At 44.1% G+C, this 16,371-nt stretch overlaps 1 protein-coding gene across 1 annotated transcript in view; it reads right to left on the bottom strand.

The window, feature by feature from the left end:
* Positions 1–702: 702 nt before the first annotated feature.
* The window catches only part of ADAMTSL2 (ADAMTS like 2), a 238,272-nt gene continuing 222,603 nt past the window's right edge, over positions 703–16,371 (bottom strand). The window contains exons 18-19 of the mRNA XM_085612518.1: positions 9,686–9,830; positions 703–2,012 (exon numbers count right to left, since the gene is read on the bottom strand). Coding sequence (XP_085468644.1) covers positions 1,894–2,012; positions 9,686–9,830 — 264 coding nt within the window. The 3' untranslated portion in view covers positions 703–1,893. The remainder of the gene's footprint in view (positions 2,013–9,685; positions 9,831–16,371) is intronic.

Genomic DNA, 16,371 nt, shown 5'->3' with positions numbered 1-16,371 from the left:
CACCTCACAGATACACAGAAGAACCTGGCCAAGCAGGAGGCCGCAAGTGGTGAGTGCTTCAAGCACTAAAGGAGCTGAAGTGGTTCTTACTAAACCCCTTATAATACATGTACACTAATGACAGTTCATATTCAAAGATCAAATATTGAAACAATAAACTGCAGTCATACTTTAGGTCTCTTGGTGGTGTCATGAGTGTTCCCAGGGGAGGAAGAGGGAGAGGTCAGTGGGAAAGTAGTGAGCACCTTTAAAATCAAAACTTTATAATGATCAGAAACCTGCAATTTTGTTCACCACCCAATGTTTGCTACTACATGTAATGCCAAGGGATTTCTCCCACGTAAAAATATTTTGCTGATTGGCAAAAGATGTTACAGTGAATATGCACCTTAATCGTCGCCATAAACCAGCAGGTTTTCCACCACTTAGGGTTATGCACATACATGCAAATCCATAATGTTCCTATAAATCCTTGCAAGAGCAGCCGTTAGAATGACGATCCGAGCACCAGCACTAAGGACGACACAGAGGTGAGCCGTATTGTTGTAAATACGGTGCATCACTGCTTTTTGGACGCGGCGCGGTGCTGCCAAATTTGGCGCAGCTCCGCGCTCCAACATTTTGTTGTACAAATGCCCCATAGTGTGTAAAACTTCCCCTATTTTGTGCAATAGAAGTCCCAGAAAGAAAAACATAAAGTCATCTACTTAAATATGATTTTTATTAAAATATATAATCCATAGTGGATTATAAATGGCTAGATATAAGTAGAGGATTCACTGAAGAAAATATATTAAATGTAGAACACGTGTCGTTGGCCATTACATAAAGTGCAGTTACAGTTTGCTTCTAATAATATTAGTATTTACAAAATGTAGACAATATGAAGAACTATGAAATTAATTAGAAGATACAATTTTCCGAACAGTATATACCTGCACATTACGAATTAACAGTCTAACATTACGTGTACTGTGCTCCAAATCCTTAATATTATAACATCACGAATAAAATATTACAGTAAATTTAAATAAAAAATGAGATGGCTGAAAGTTCTCATGTTAGCACCTATACATAGATCTGAAAATCAACCCACAACACTGTCTACTAGGGTAAGTTTCACAGAAACATCTCTTTCTGAAAATTGCATTCTGAAAGTTGTCCCTATCATTTTATTGCAGGCATCTGCAACAAGGATGGTGTCTGGTTTTATTGTAAAACAGTCGGTGTGAAGCCAGATGCCTATCCAATTAGAGGTGTGAATTTCGGTTGTTGGAAAAATAAGAATAGGTATGAGCATGGACATTAATGAAAATGTAGCCGGAACAGCTCTAAACCATGCATATATCCTGAAATTTAGGAGCTCTTGGGACTAGCCAACTGGGAATATATGGCTAAAGGTACACGTAATGCAACCCATGTGCTTTCATCCAAACAATAGCAAAATATAAATACAACCCTTGTGCATCTACCTTCCCTAATGACAGGTAAGAGTGAGGGGCTTCAGTTCCCTAAAGACCCTTCGTCAGGCCAGTTCGAAGGATGCACACAAAACATTAATTTATCAGAAGTGAACTTCATTTGTCACAAAATCTTTACAACATAGATGTAAATGTGAAGGCAAACATGATATAACAAGATCTGCAGAAAAAGCTTTGGAAGTGTCCATGTCTATCCAGAGGTCGTCTAAGGAGCAGGTCCAGGAAGACATTAAATCCCGAAATTCTGCCCACCTCAGCAGCATCTCCCAGGAAACAAGCACCAGAAATGTATCTTAAACGAGGATGCACTTTTTGTTACTGCTCAGTCCTGTACCATTAAGACAGCCAGGTCCTGGGTGCACCTGTCCTTCATGGCATCGTCAAGTGGCAAGTCTTTGACGCAGTCTCTGCACTAGGAGTGTGTTGTCCTGCAGGAGCGGCAGCAGGCATCGCTGTAGTACCAGTGACTGCATAGGTTGACTTTTATCGCCAAACCACAGTTTGTTCCCGCCTTGTCCTGACAGCTGTCATCTGGAGGAAAGGAACCGATTGGCAGTGGTTAGTATGAAAACAGAATGTAATTGTACTGTACAGCCCAAAACATTCATCTGCTTAAAATGGGTCATTGAATAAGTACAGGACAGTCTTGAAATGCAATCAACAATCCATAGCATTTCATCTGCATCACTGAAGCTGCCACAAAGACAGGCTGCAAAACAAGAACCTGAGAGGATCTTCTGTTCCCCCTGAAACACCTTAAACTCAAAGAAATAAAGGCTTAGTTTAAGCATTTTATATTTCATCCAGTCTTGTAACAGTCACCCAATGTGTTCAGCTGACCAACCCAAACAGCAAGTGCATGCCACATGGAGTGAGATCCATCCATCCCCATCCTGGATTAATTTCTGTGTCCCTTTCCAATCATGAACGATAGCACCAAAACATCAAGTGACAGCCGAACAAGGAACAGGTAAAGGCAAGACTTCCAGAATGTAAACACTCCAGGCGGAAAAATGTTGACATATTCATCAAGATTCATGCTGAGTCACAATAGGGAAGAAGGCTACAGGATGATAAAGTAGGTGAAGGGAATTGTATGTTTCCTCACACTTGGTGAAACTGACAAGATGGTTATAGAGGTACATTAAAAGAAATAATTTTCAGTCAGTTTATCGACCTTTTGCACAAGCGACTGCTCACACATGTGCCTCCCTTGGCTTGCATGCACACACTCGCCTACTCTATGACCAGGTTAGACATCAGTGCCAGTCAGATTGACACTGTAATTTATGAAATTATTGACCAGACTATTATCACCACAAACAAAAACAGTCCCAATATGCTTGTTTACGGTCCAGGGAGGACCTGTTCTTGCAGTTTGGGCTGGTTTCGCTCCCATGGGAAGCAGGGTCAACAAGTATTTGCATATGGCTGGGTCTGAATTGGGGTGGCGTTGTGAGCAAAAAAACAATGGATTTAGGCCTACATCTCTGTACTGTGGGTGTATGTTGACAATGTCCAGCATTCCATCCATCATCTTTTTGTGCTGCTATCATTGCCCTAAGTAGGAAGGGTATGCCCAGACATGGGTCCCGTGCTCACTATGCTACTAGATTCAAGCTAGCCTGGCTGATGAGGGATGATACCTCAAAACAAGTTCCAGGATGCTGGTTTCTGGTCCAGAGGACCTGGCCTGGCAGTTTGGCCTGGACGGTTCACATGGGGAGCAGGGTCAAGACGGATTTGCATATGGCTGGGTCAAATTTGGAATAGCGTGGTAAGGAAAAAAATGATGGATTTAGGCCAGGATCTATGTACTGGGGGTGAATGTTTGACACTGTTCAACATTCTGTCTATCATCTATTTGTGTTGCTACATACTAGTTAACTTCAACTGATGTAGAGAGTAGTACCTGTATCTGTTGAGGCTGAGGAGGGTCTCAACCTGAAGGAGTGAACGGGTATCTTTGCCTATTGTTTTCCGAATGGGCGTCATGAAGAGGTCCAAAGCCATGATGGATGACAACAAGGCAGAATAGCTGCTACCCGGACCAAATGGGTCCTGCATCAATTATTTTTGTGCTCTGTCAGAGCTCAAAGTGTTCACAGTAATTTGAGATGTCTTTTATAGTATACCTGATCTGAGAGTGGAATAGGCAACAGGAACTCATGTAGCAATGGAGTCCAGGTGAGACATACTACTAATACTGGAATAATGCCTAGTCACAGTTTCTGCCCTCCTGGATCTGCTGAGAAGGGGAGTGGATTCAGATACCTCTAAGGCCAAAATGTGGGTTAGAGAACAGAGAACTGCTAAACAACCTATATTTCCCGCATTGCTTCATTTACCATCTGCACACCTGGGGAGATGTGAGCTGATGCCGGAGTCAGGGATCTGGGCTATGTATAGCTACTCAGTGGCTGGCTGCCAAACTCCTTTTCTTACTCCCTCCACCTTGCTCCCACTACTCCCTGCCCACCGCTGGCTGTCTGCTGTCTGAGGGCCAGTCAGAACCACAGGACGTCTCAGGACCCCCAGGGGCCTCTCCTTGACTCCTCAGTTGTGGCGACCTCAGCCGGCTCTCAGATGCCTCCAAACGCCACCAACTACAGCTTGAGGCTGTCTGAGGTCAGACTCCAAGCAGTGGAAAAGCCAAGAGTCAGTGAATATACCAGCAGGCTGCATGCTGCAGGCTGCATGCACACAAAATACACACAGAATGCCAGTTTTCGCTCCTCCTTGGTGAAGTGCAGGAGATAGAGGCTCAAAGGCTAGAGCCAGAGCGAGAACAGAGAGAGCAGTTAGGGATGATCGGTTGTGGCAGCAGGCAGTGTTTGAGCTAGGAGCCTCCTTCTCCTCTTTCTTTGCGTGCCTGCATGCTACGTCTCATTACCTATCGGAAAATAGAGGATGCTATGTGTGTTGTCCACCTTGTTCCCTTCAACTACCTACTGCCCTTAACGGGAGTGAGATTCAACTGCTGTGCAGGAGGATCTTTCAGGATGGCATGGCCTTGTCAGGCTGCAACTTACCAGGTGGACACCCAAAGGAGAGAGCTAGTTTGACTTTCTGGTTAAACTTTTCATATTTACCAGTCTAGTACACCACAGATGGGAACCAAAGGATGAGACTCCTGTGCACCCCTTAGAGTCAATTGAACATTATGGACTCCAGACAAACACCAACATCTCCCTCCGTGGCACCCTTACCAACAGGCCCCATAACCCCTGCCAGCACTTCACAGACGACATTGTAGAACTCATCGCATGCCAGGCTCTCGCATCCACCGATTACATCCTATTCGGAGACCTCTGCTTCCACCTGGACAACCCCGGCGACCAGAACACCACGTCCTTACTAGAGAACCTCCCCAACATCGGACTCAAGCAGCTAGTCACTGCACCAACCCCCCCCCCCTGCCAGACACATGTTCGACGTGGTCTTCTCTGCCAGCAGGACCATCAGCTACTGCCACACCACTGAACTCCTCTGGACTGACCACTAGGCCTGGGCGGTAAATTCCGTTCCGCTCGCGGAATTTGCGGAATTTGCGTAATTTCGCGTTCCGCGGAGAACGCGAAATTGCTGGAAAAGTCTGCTTTCCGCGATTTCACGAAATTTTTGCTTGTTCGCGATCTCAAAATGCGTGTTCGCGAGATATTTCTCCCCGAGCACGCAAACAGCAATTGTGAACAGGAAAAAAGCATCGCGAACAAGCAATTCCGCGTGTTCGCGGAATTTCTGCGTGTTCGCGGAGATTTTTTACCGTTTCGCGGAGATTTGCGTAACGCAATTCCGCAAATTCCGCCCACCCCTACTGACCACCACTGCGTACATCTCGCCTTCGCCACACCCACCATTCACCACCGCCCTCATTGCCCCCTGTCACAGCTGGAACAAGTTCACCAAAGAACGTCTCATCGACTTCCTCAGCATGACCACTCCGCCTACACCAACAAACGCCAACACCGCATCGCGCAACCTTCACTGATAGATCTCCAACTGCCCAACACTCTGGCCACCCCTCAAGAATACACCAAGAAAGCCAGCTGGTTCACTTTCACTCTCCATGAGTTCAGATGCACCTGCCGACGACTCAAGAAGACATAGAGGAACAACAAAACCATGGAAGCCCACACAGCTATTAAATCCACCGTCAATGCACACCATCTTCTCCTCAAAGCCACAAAGAAAGGGCCTTCCAAGACAGAATCAACGCCAATGCAAACAGCAGCAAAGAACACTTTGCCATCATCAAGGAGTTCGCCAGGCCCAACAGTGAGACCACAGATGTCCCACCCTCCCAAGATCTCTGCAACAAACTTGCCACCTTTTCCACCACAAGATCAGGCAGATCTACCACAGCTTCAACACCCAAGACCCTGCCACTACAACCGACACCACCGCAAGCGACCACGTCTCACCCCAAAATATCATGCTCAACTTGACTCCACTCACTACTACAGATGACATGCTCAAGACCATGGAGAGCATCCACTCAGGAGCCCCATCTGATACTTGCCCACACCACATCTTCCATAGAGCAGCCCTCTTCATCGCCCCCCAACTTTGCTACACCATCAACTGCTCCATTGAAACCTCCACCTTCCTCGACAACTGTAAACATGCCGAGATCAGCAGTCTGCTGAAGAAACTGTCTGCCGACCCGACAGACCTTAACAACTTCAGACCAATGTCCCTCCTCCCCTTCCCAGCCAAGGTCATTGAGAATGTCATAAACGCCCAACTCTCTGATGCCATCAAAGAAAACCACGTCCTGGACAGCTCCCAATCTGGCTTCCGAAGCAACCACAGCACCGAGACCGCACTCCACGCTGCTACCGACAACATCCGTTCCCTCCTCGACCGGGGCGAAACCACAGCCCTCATCCTACTGGACCTCTTCGCTGCCTTCGACATCGTCTCCCACTGCACCCTAATCACGAGACTCCATGAAGCCGGCATCCACGACAAGGCACTGGACTGGATCCACTCTTTTCTGATTGTCCTAACACAGTAACTCAGACTACCCCTAGTCCTCTCTGAGCCCACAGAGATAAGCTGAAGAGTACCCCAGGGCTCCTCCCTGAGCTAAACCCTCTTCAATGTCTACATGGCCCCCCTCGCAGCCATCATCAGAAGCCACAGACCCAGATGTTCATCTCCCTCTCCAACGAATCCACAGCCACCAGAATCAACTTTCACAACAGAATGAAGGCCATTGCTAACTGGATGAAAGGCAGCTGCCTCAAGCTCAACTCGGACAAGAGTGAAGTACTCATCCTGGGACGCAATTTCACCAGGAATTGTCTGGGAAGCCTCCTGGTGGCTCGCCTCACTAGGAACCCTTCCCACCCCTATGGACCACACATGCAACCTCAGGTTCATACTCGCTCTCAATAAACCACGAAATCAACGCAGTATACTCATAAAGACTTTCAGATGGCTCCCAAAAAAACCAGAAAGACTGTCACCCATGCACTCATCACCTGCAGACTTGACTACGGCAACGCGCTCTATGCCGGCGTCACCCAGAAACAGCTCAGGAAACTACAGAACATCCAAAACACTGCAGCCAGAGTGGTCCTCAACATTCCCCACTGCAGCCACATGACACAACACCTCCAACAACTCCACTGGCTCCCAATCAACAAGAGAATCACCTTCAGGCTCCTCACATGCATACAAGGCTCTCCACGATGGTGGACCAGAATATCGGAACCACTGCCTCGCTTTCCATAAACACCAACCAGACAACTCTGCTCCACCCATCTTGCCTGGCCTCAGCCCCACAGATCCACAAGACCAGAACCAGAGGAGATCCTTCTCCTACCTGGCCACAAGACCTGTAACACCTTGCCCCTCTACCTCAGGCAATCCGTGTCTTTGACCCAATTCAGGAAGGACTTCAAGACCTGGGTCTTCGACTGAACCTCCACACCCAGACGGATCAGCAGCCCCCCAGCACCTTGAGACCCTCACGGGTGAGTAGCCACGGTTTACAAATCCCTGATTGATTGATTGATTGATTGATTGATGGACTTGTTTCCCTGACACAATACAAAAAAATGAAGAGGCAAGTTATAACCCATGGTGTGAATAATAACTGGGTAATCCATGCTTAGATGAGGTGATGGGACAACTAGACGGTGTAATGGCACTAAATGAGCAGAGGAAGATGTTTTCCCACGGGGGACTTCTGCTCCTAGTTGGCTTGCCCCTTTTTGAATGAAAGAATGATTGACAGATACTTCTATAGTGAGTAGCTACTTATTAGAGTGTCCCGGCGCAGTTTTAGGCATCAAAGAGAGGAACGAGTCTGAGGGCCACCGTAATCCTAACATCCCAAAAGTCTGAATAGTAGAGGCACCAACTCCTTTTTTAATTTTATTTTGTCCAAAGTGAGCCTCAGCTGTTCAGGCAGCTGATTCCACTTTCTAGCTGCTCTAACAGAGAAGAAAGAACCTCCCCTCCATTGCCTTTTGAAATGTGGCACCTTAATTAATCTGCCTTTACAGAAGCACAGGATCTCCAAGGGCAATATTCTTTCATTCTCTCGTTAAGGTACATAGGCCCCTTACTGAGGAGGGCTTGGTGCATCAGGGTCAGTTTTATGACATTATATATTGTTTAACTGGCAGCCAGTTCAGTCTCTCCCGGTATAAAGACACTGAGAAGTACTTCAAGATTCTGTACAATAGGCAGATTGCCATATTCTGAATGACTGGATGCTGCTGGGCTAGGTACTCTGGAAGGCCAGGTGCAAAACATAATCCAGCCTGGACCAACTCAGAGACATGGCCATTGTGACTTGAGAACCCTGCGGACGTAGATGGAGAAACTTCTTCAGCATGCAAAAAATCCAGAAGCACCCTTTGACCACTGCTGACACCTGTGCTCCCGAATGACAGTTGGGCATCAAACATAACACCCATGTTTCTGGCCACCGCCGTTGAAGGGGTGTGGGGGCACCCTGCCAGGCCACGCTGCAATCCCTCCTGGTAGAGGATTCTGCCTAAACAGCAGAATTTCGGTTTTATCAGGATTGCACTGCAGTTTGTTACTCTTCAACCATTAGGCTTTGCCAAATGGATCTGGGCTGGATCGCGTCAGCAGGTACAGGAGGCAATCAATTGTTCAATTGGGTGTCTTACTCTTTCAAAATTTTACTACCACTCACTTAATTTAGTCAGTGAGTGTAGCTTTTACATAGGAGGGTCTTTGCATAGGCTACCTCTCTTTCCCACTGATAAACCAAAGGTGTTGGACCATGCTCCACAGCTATCAGATTCCTAGTGCCTTTGCTTACCTGAACACTAATCTTCAAAGCAAACTTAAAAACTTCCTACTGGATGGCAATGACTGCTTTGACATCTAGTCTGTTTATATGAGCTCTCTTTATCACAGCCACACGTTGATCACAGAAGGTTACCCCATATTTGCTCCAGAAAATGGACACACTAGAGATGTGGGCTAGCTGCTGCACACTTGCTTGTGGAACTTCTAGCATGGTTCTGATGTCCATGCAAGAACTGAAGTGGAGCGGAACCGGAAGTAGAGGTAGACAATTAGGCAAAAATGCAGATATGTGCTGAGCATAAGAGAAGCATGTCCCACTCCGCACTGATCACCTGATGAAAGGGAACTGCCTAATGTCTGCAACTGTGCAGTGAACCTTTGTGTGTGTCAATGCCTTTGGGAATGTGTGGCACTATCTATGCAAAGCTCTGAACAGAACAGCTCTGAGAAGCAACAACTGGTCACTCGCTGATAGGTTCGGACTGGACAAAAAAACTTGGCCAGGGGAACAAGAACAAAATTGGCCCCCCTTTAGTGAATTAGAGAGCTAAAAATGGGGTCCACATTTGCATATCAGGCCAGTTTGGAACTTGTAAAGACACGGTATATTGTTATTTTGCAAGGTATGTGAGACTGCATACATTTGTGTTTGCTGCAGGCAATGTTTGTGGTAATGTTTCGGAAATAAATAGTAAAACCCGGTCCACCTGTCCCAAAAAAACTCACAAACTGTTGAACAACAGGCCCACGCACTGATCTATTAGATCTGCCTCATTGCCCTATAGGCCAGTCCGACCCTGCTTGCTGAGTGTCTAGGTATCCACAGGTTTGGGCTAGGAGAACCTACATTGTAGCAGGACCATTACTATAAAATCAAAGGTATTATTGGTTCCTGGATCTCTTACCTGGAGGCTCTGTGGGGCAAGGCTGAAGGTCACAAGTTTGCTTTGCTACAGGCTTCACCAGCGGGTCACAGCCACGGACAATGTCAGTTCCTTGGTAACACTTCACATCACGCATTCTTACTCCGACCCCACAAGTTTTGGTGCACTGCAGAGAAAGGATACACATTATCAGAGGAAATAAGCACAACACGTACTAAACAATTAAGTACAAAGCAGTCAGTAGGAATATTGAGCATGTAAGATAGCAGTAAAATGATTTTAGTGAAACCAATGGGTGGGTTTCAAAGGCTCTTGCACTGTCTTTCTCTACCTTAGTATGAGCAAGAAGTGTTTTATCTCATCTGTACCCTCTAAGTCCTCAATGATGTGCATATAATTCATTTTAGAAAACATGGATGGACCATTTTAAAAGGGGCTGACAACACAAGCAGGGTCAGCTGCTCCCTTAATGCGAAGGAGCGTCGCCCCACTAACTAAATCGCCCCCCAGAGATGGAAAAATAAAAAGGTAATAAAGTTCATTTATTAACATTTTACTTTTTCAAAATCCCGAGCTGAGTGTCAGGACTGGGAGAGGGGGTGTTCTGCTGCTGCTAGTCAGGCAGAACAGAAAGCAGTGATGGGCAGGGCACTTTAAGTTTAAAGTGCGCATGTCTCTTTGGCCGGCCATCTTGCAACGGCCAGCCAAACATGCACATTTTAAACCTCTCTAACCCAGACGCTCCCTACGATTCCGGTGCTTCTTTTATGCTGCATGAGAACAGCGCTAGGATTGGTTACTGCAGTTTCCCAGGTCCTGTGTTGGAGCCTGCCTGTGTTAAAAAGACACAAGCAAGGAGGATATTGTGACAGGAAGGTAAGTGTAATTGTTGTTTTTACTTTTTTATTTACATTTATTTTTGGCCCACCCACCCACCACCCTCCATACATGCCACCACTGTATGCATGGTTCTTTAATTAAACTGTGCATGTTTTATGCCTTACTGTATTGCAGGTACTGCACCAGGTCACTCCTTGGAGTAGCTGTGCACACAATAAGTATCTTAAATTAAACACAAGCCAAATATATTTTGTAAGATCAATCTAGCCTGCTACCTCCTTCATTGAACACAATTGTTTATACTTAAGGAAGGATGGTTTACAAAAGTCCTTCTAAAAACAAGGCAGCCAAAGACGCAGGGCATGTCAATATAGTACTTTTACAAATTTTACGGCAGTGCACACATTGGAGGTTTTTTTAACTAGAGTTTGCTACTTGTATCACTGGAAGCCAAACTCTCTTACCATACAGTTCTTCTAGAAGTCCTGTGCAGTTGAGTCTAGTTTACTACAGAACGTCCCTGACACATTTCAAAACAGGCTCTAATTTTCACTTCGAGTTTTTAGGTCTCGCCTACGCAGCACGCATGCACTGCATAGGAGGACCTTTAGCCGTCGCTCTGCTCTTTTTGAAAGCACATACTCGTGCTTGTGACGGCATCCACCTTGCGGGAGCGAGCAGGGGCGCGCTTCAAGCATGCGTATGTGCTTGCAAAAAGAGCAGACTGCGCGCGCACGCACAAACCACTCCCGGGCCAGCAAACACGATTGCAGTGCCAGCAGTGTGTTTTGCTTTTACTGTGACAAGCACGCGTGTGCTTCAAAATAGCAGCATTAGTTTCACTCATGCATGGTTATCATTTACTCTGTGTTTTGCTTTTACTGTGACAGTTTCCTCATCACTTCTTCCCTCGTGCTCTATCTCGCTTTCTTTTTTTTATCATTCACTCTGTGTTTTGCTTTCACCTTTTCTCGCTATTTGTCCTATATTTCTTTTCACCGCCTTATTAACTCTATTTTGCTCACACTCTTTTTAAATCTCACACAGGACAAGGCAACATTGGCTGTTACTTTTTTCGCATCACTTCTTCCCTCTCTCTCTCCCCCACTCTCTTTCTCTCTCTCTCTCTCTCTCTCTCTCTCTCTCTCTCTCCCCCTCTCTAATTCTCTCTCTCCTTCATTCTCTCTCCTCTCTCTCTCTCTCCCCCTTCATTCTCTCTCTCTCTCTTTCTCTCATTCCCTCACCTTCATTCACTCTCTCTCCCCGTCTCTCTCTCTCTCTCTCTCCCCTTCTTTCTCTCTCCTCTTGCTCTCTCACTCACTCTCCCACTTGAGCTCCATCTGCCATTCCTTCTTGCATTCTTTCTCTCTCGTATTCGCTCCTCCACTCTCCTCCTCTTTGGCCTGCAGGTTGTAAAAATCTACAGAGCAGACAAGGAGCCTCTCGAGCGGTCTCATTAGAGTGCTGTGTAGTCATAACAAATAACTTAAAGTTTTTGTCTTTTGCTCAAATCACTAAACTATTTATCAAGCTTTTCCATGCCTATCTATTGTGACACATTATTTGTTACATGGATGCATTTTAAGACAGCAGCATTAGTTATTCCCTTGTGCACAGCTGTCTCCTGAAACAAGCAGCTGTGACAGTTTTCTCATCACTTTTTCCCTCGTGCTCTCTCTTGCTTTCCTTTTTTAATCATTCACTCTGTGTTTTGCCTTTACCTTTTCTTGCTATTTGTCTTATATTTTTATTCGCCAACTCATTAACTCTATTTTGCTTGCACTCTGTTTCTTGCTTTTTTTTACATTTTATTTTATTCTCCCACAGGACAAGGCAACATTAGCTGTTACATTTTTCGCATCACTTTTTCCATTGTGCACTCTCTCTCGTTTTCTCTTTAGCATTCACTTTGCGTTTTGCTTTCACTTTCTCTCGCTATTTTTCAAAAAAATGTATTCCCCTCCTTATTCACTCTATTTGGCTCGCAATTTGTCTATTGATTTTTTTGTGTATGGTGTTGCTATGTACGTGTTGCGCAAACGCTTTACACATTGACTCCGGGATAAGGCTGACTGCTCGTGCCAAGCTACCAAGGGGGTAAGCAGGGGTTCTCTTTGGCCTGTAAGTCCCTTGCCCTCACTAAACTGATGGTCTCTGCCTGGCTTTAGCGCAAGCCTTAGCCAACCAGAGATCCCATTAACATTCTAACTAAATAACTAATTACCTCTCACACTAACTAACTCACTAACTAATTCAGTAACTATTTCACATACTCACTAAATCTCTAACTCTCTCTCTCAATAACTAACTCAATAAATAACTAACTCTCTCACTCTCTCTCACTAACTAACAGGATAACTAACTCTCAAAAACTCACACACTAACTCTCTCACTAAGTAACTTAGTAACTAACTAACTATCACTATCTTAAAAACTCAGTAACTCTCTCACTCACTAACTAACTCTATAAAAAAAACTCTATCACTCTCTCACGCTTCTCAGTTCTCACACTGCCCCCGTCCTCCATAGGTCCCCTATATCACTACCTTCGCTGTTTCCTTAAAGTTAAAAAAGAAAAGAAATGCACTAGGCACTCTATCTAGTCCTATTGTAGTTATTATACCACTTTCAAACGTTATACTTTAATCTCCCCGTACTAGCCACTATATATATAGTCTACTATTTACTGTCCTTCTACAAATTTAATATAGTATGCTTATTCTCTAATATCAATTTTTAACAAAAAAAATGTTTATTGAAAAAAATCTATTTTTTATATATGCCTTCAATGGTTCTACTTTTATTTACACATTCATAAAGTTCCCAAACGGTAATATAAGCAGCTTTAGATTCCTTTAACTCTCACACTAAAGGCTAGTCTCCATAACTAACACTAGGATAGCTTTCAAAAAATGTTTTCTTTATCCTATTCATCAATAAGGGTTCTTTAAACAAGTGCAAAGTGCACACTATCACTAGTGGTCAAAATATACCAGGCCAACCTCTCACATTTATCAATAAGGGTTCTTTAAACAAGTGCAAACTGCACACTATAATTTATGGTCAACATATACCAGGCCAACCTCTCACATTTATAACAATACAAATTAGCATTACAAAAACCATTCATTAAAAACACTCTCTAAAACATTCACATAGCCAATAGGTCTCGTCTTTAGGACCTTACAAATGTTTCACGATACAACAGTTCATAATATTGCAACAATATTTTACTGCATAGCTAAATAATTCTAATATCCCAAAAGCAAAACATATTGCCATATACAATAAGACCTAAATATTGTTTAGTTATCCAAAAGAATTTCCTTAGTGCAAAAACAACAACTGTTACATAGCTAAAAACTTATAAGATCCCAAAGGCGAGACCTATTGACTTTGCCAATGCTTGTTGTTGTTTTCACACCAACCTAATGATGCATTCTGGTTCTTGTAGTCGTTTCTACCATCAAAGGCACTCATGGCCTGCAGGAGGAGCACTGATCGCCCTTCCGTTTGTTAATTCCTTCAGACACATGAACACGTGCATACATAGTTTATGTTGTCCATGCTCTGCTCCATACCTTTGTCTGGATGTACAATCATCTGAATCGCATAGAAGAGCTGTTTGTACAGCGCCTGCGATGCCAGATCTTTCTGCTGTGTTCGCATTGCCAAGCGTGTGCTTTGACATTTATCAAATGTAAGTAATTGCTCAAAAACATCAGCAACATTTTCAACTCAAAGGAATGCCTGGGATTCAGGTAATATAAACATACACCTAATTTGGGAGTCATAAAAAACCTGTTGGTATAAGCCTCTAACATTCTAATTACACAGATAAATCAACCTCAGTAATAGTTGCACTTCTTGTTTAAAAACATGCCTGTTTTCTCCTTTTCAACTTCTTTCTATTGCCTTCTTATGTAATCGAGGCCATACAATTGTTGTCCAATTTTTCGACACTAGACCATGTCATACGCAATATCACTGATGGTACGGCCATCCCCACGCTGTTGAGTGGATTCGTCCTTTTTATGTAATTTAGGCGATACAAGTGTTCAATTCTTTCGACATTACACCAGGTCTTATTCAATATCACTGATGGTACGGCAATCCCCACGCTGTTGAGTGGATTCGTCCTTTTTATGTAATCTAGGCGATACAAGTGTTCAATTCTTTCGACATTACACCAGGTCTTACTCAATATCACTGATGGTACGGCCATCCCCACGCTGTTGAGTGGATTCTTCCTTTTTATGTAATCTAGGCGATACAAGTGTTCAATTCTTTCGACATTACACCAGGTAATACTCACTATCACTAATAGTACGGTTATTTCTATGCTCTAGAATGTGTATGCTCTGCTTAACCACATGACGGACACATATCTCCATAGTTTCATACCACTTTATTCCTCCTCTATGACCCTAGGCCGTACCAATAGCCTTCTATACTCAATTTTATTGCCATTTATATCCTACTTCACATGGATTTTCTTTGTATCACATATATGTCTGAGTGTAAGCCTCCTCTCTCTTTTCTACTTTTAAACTAATAAAAATATTTGAACAAATAAAAACATGCCTGTGTTAATTATAGAAGAATTGAGCAGTTCGACTTGAATGAAACACACTGCATGGTGGAATTGGGTGGTTACAACCTTTAAGCCTTTAGAAATCTGGCGGATGGCTGAAAATATAAGCATTTAAAAAGCCTATAGGTCCCGCCTATGCAAGAGCTATTGGCTTTGTCAATGTGTTTTAGCCATGTAGGACAACAGTGCCACTACTGTGCAGCATGACTAATATTAAAGAAAAACAACACTAGGATGCCATCAGAGCTGACCACATCATAGCACTTTTCTTTCTTTACTTTCAGCTATGCTGCACAGCAGCTGTGCTGCAATACAAAATGGCTAAACAAAACCTTGACAAAGTCAATAGCTTTGCATAGGCGAAACCTATTGGGTTTGTCAATACTTGTTTATTTATACAAATAAATTGGTTAGCCCATCAATTTCAGGACTAACCACTGTCTGATCTTGCAAGGTCAGCGCACGTGTTGAGTAGCTGAGTAATACATAATACTCAAATAGGAAGGATAATCTTTACAAAACAGTCTTTTATTCATGGCACTTGGCAGTTAATCACTGGTTTATATTATAACAAATTATAATGCTTAACATGAGTTTGGGAGTAGCTGGAAAACATAGTTCAAGGACTCTTTTTAATAGTAATTTGAAATCCAACTTAATGGTCAAGTTGGGCTTATATTACTGTATTCCAAATAACACTTTTGGAAAGTTGGAATTTCCCAGCCCTAAGCCAAAAGGGAACTTTTTGTCAGTGTCTAGTGTAATCCGACTGTTGGTGACTCTCCTGTTGAGCAATGTAGAATTCTTCCCATCAGTGGACAAAGGGCTTGGGTGTGAAGAGGTGTTTTTCTTCCTGAACAGGATGGCACGGGCCGTGTCCATCCACTTCCTGAGCTTCAAATATTGCCTATCCTCTTACTAGGATATGTAGCTCACTTATAGACCTGCCACCCTTTTGTCTTGCTAGTCAGATTGTAGGCCAGTAGGATGGGGGAGCTGCCCCAGAATTGGTTTGAAGTAACTACAAAGAAAGGTTTGCTCATTATCATAGCCATACCCCTGGGTGGACATAGGGAGATCTGATCAGGGGAAGGAGGGTTCTGCCATGTTGAATTTAGGTATTGATGGCACTGTGGGATAGCTTACAGTAAAACACACAGGAAGTACTACAAAAGTGGGTAGGGTCATCCTTGGGAGCTTTGTCTCCATTGGCTACGGAGACACCAGGAGTTTCCCGCACTCACAGGCTGGCATAGAGCATAAATTCGCCGTG

The sequence above is a fragment of the Triturus cristatus genome, chromosome 1_2 (assembly GCF_964204655.1).
Source record: "Triturus cristatus chromosome 1_2, aTriCri1.1, whole genome shotgun sequence".
Taxonomy (NCBI): Eukaryota; Metazoa; Chordata; class Amphibia; order Caudata; family Salamandridae; genus Triturus; species Triturus cristatus.
Note: the sequence above shows the minus strand (reverse complement) of the source record. Positions and strands in the feature narration are given on the sequence as shown.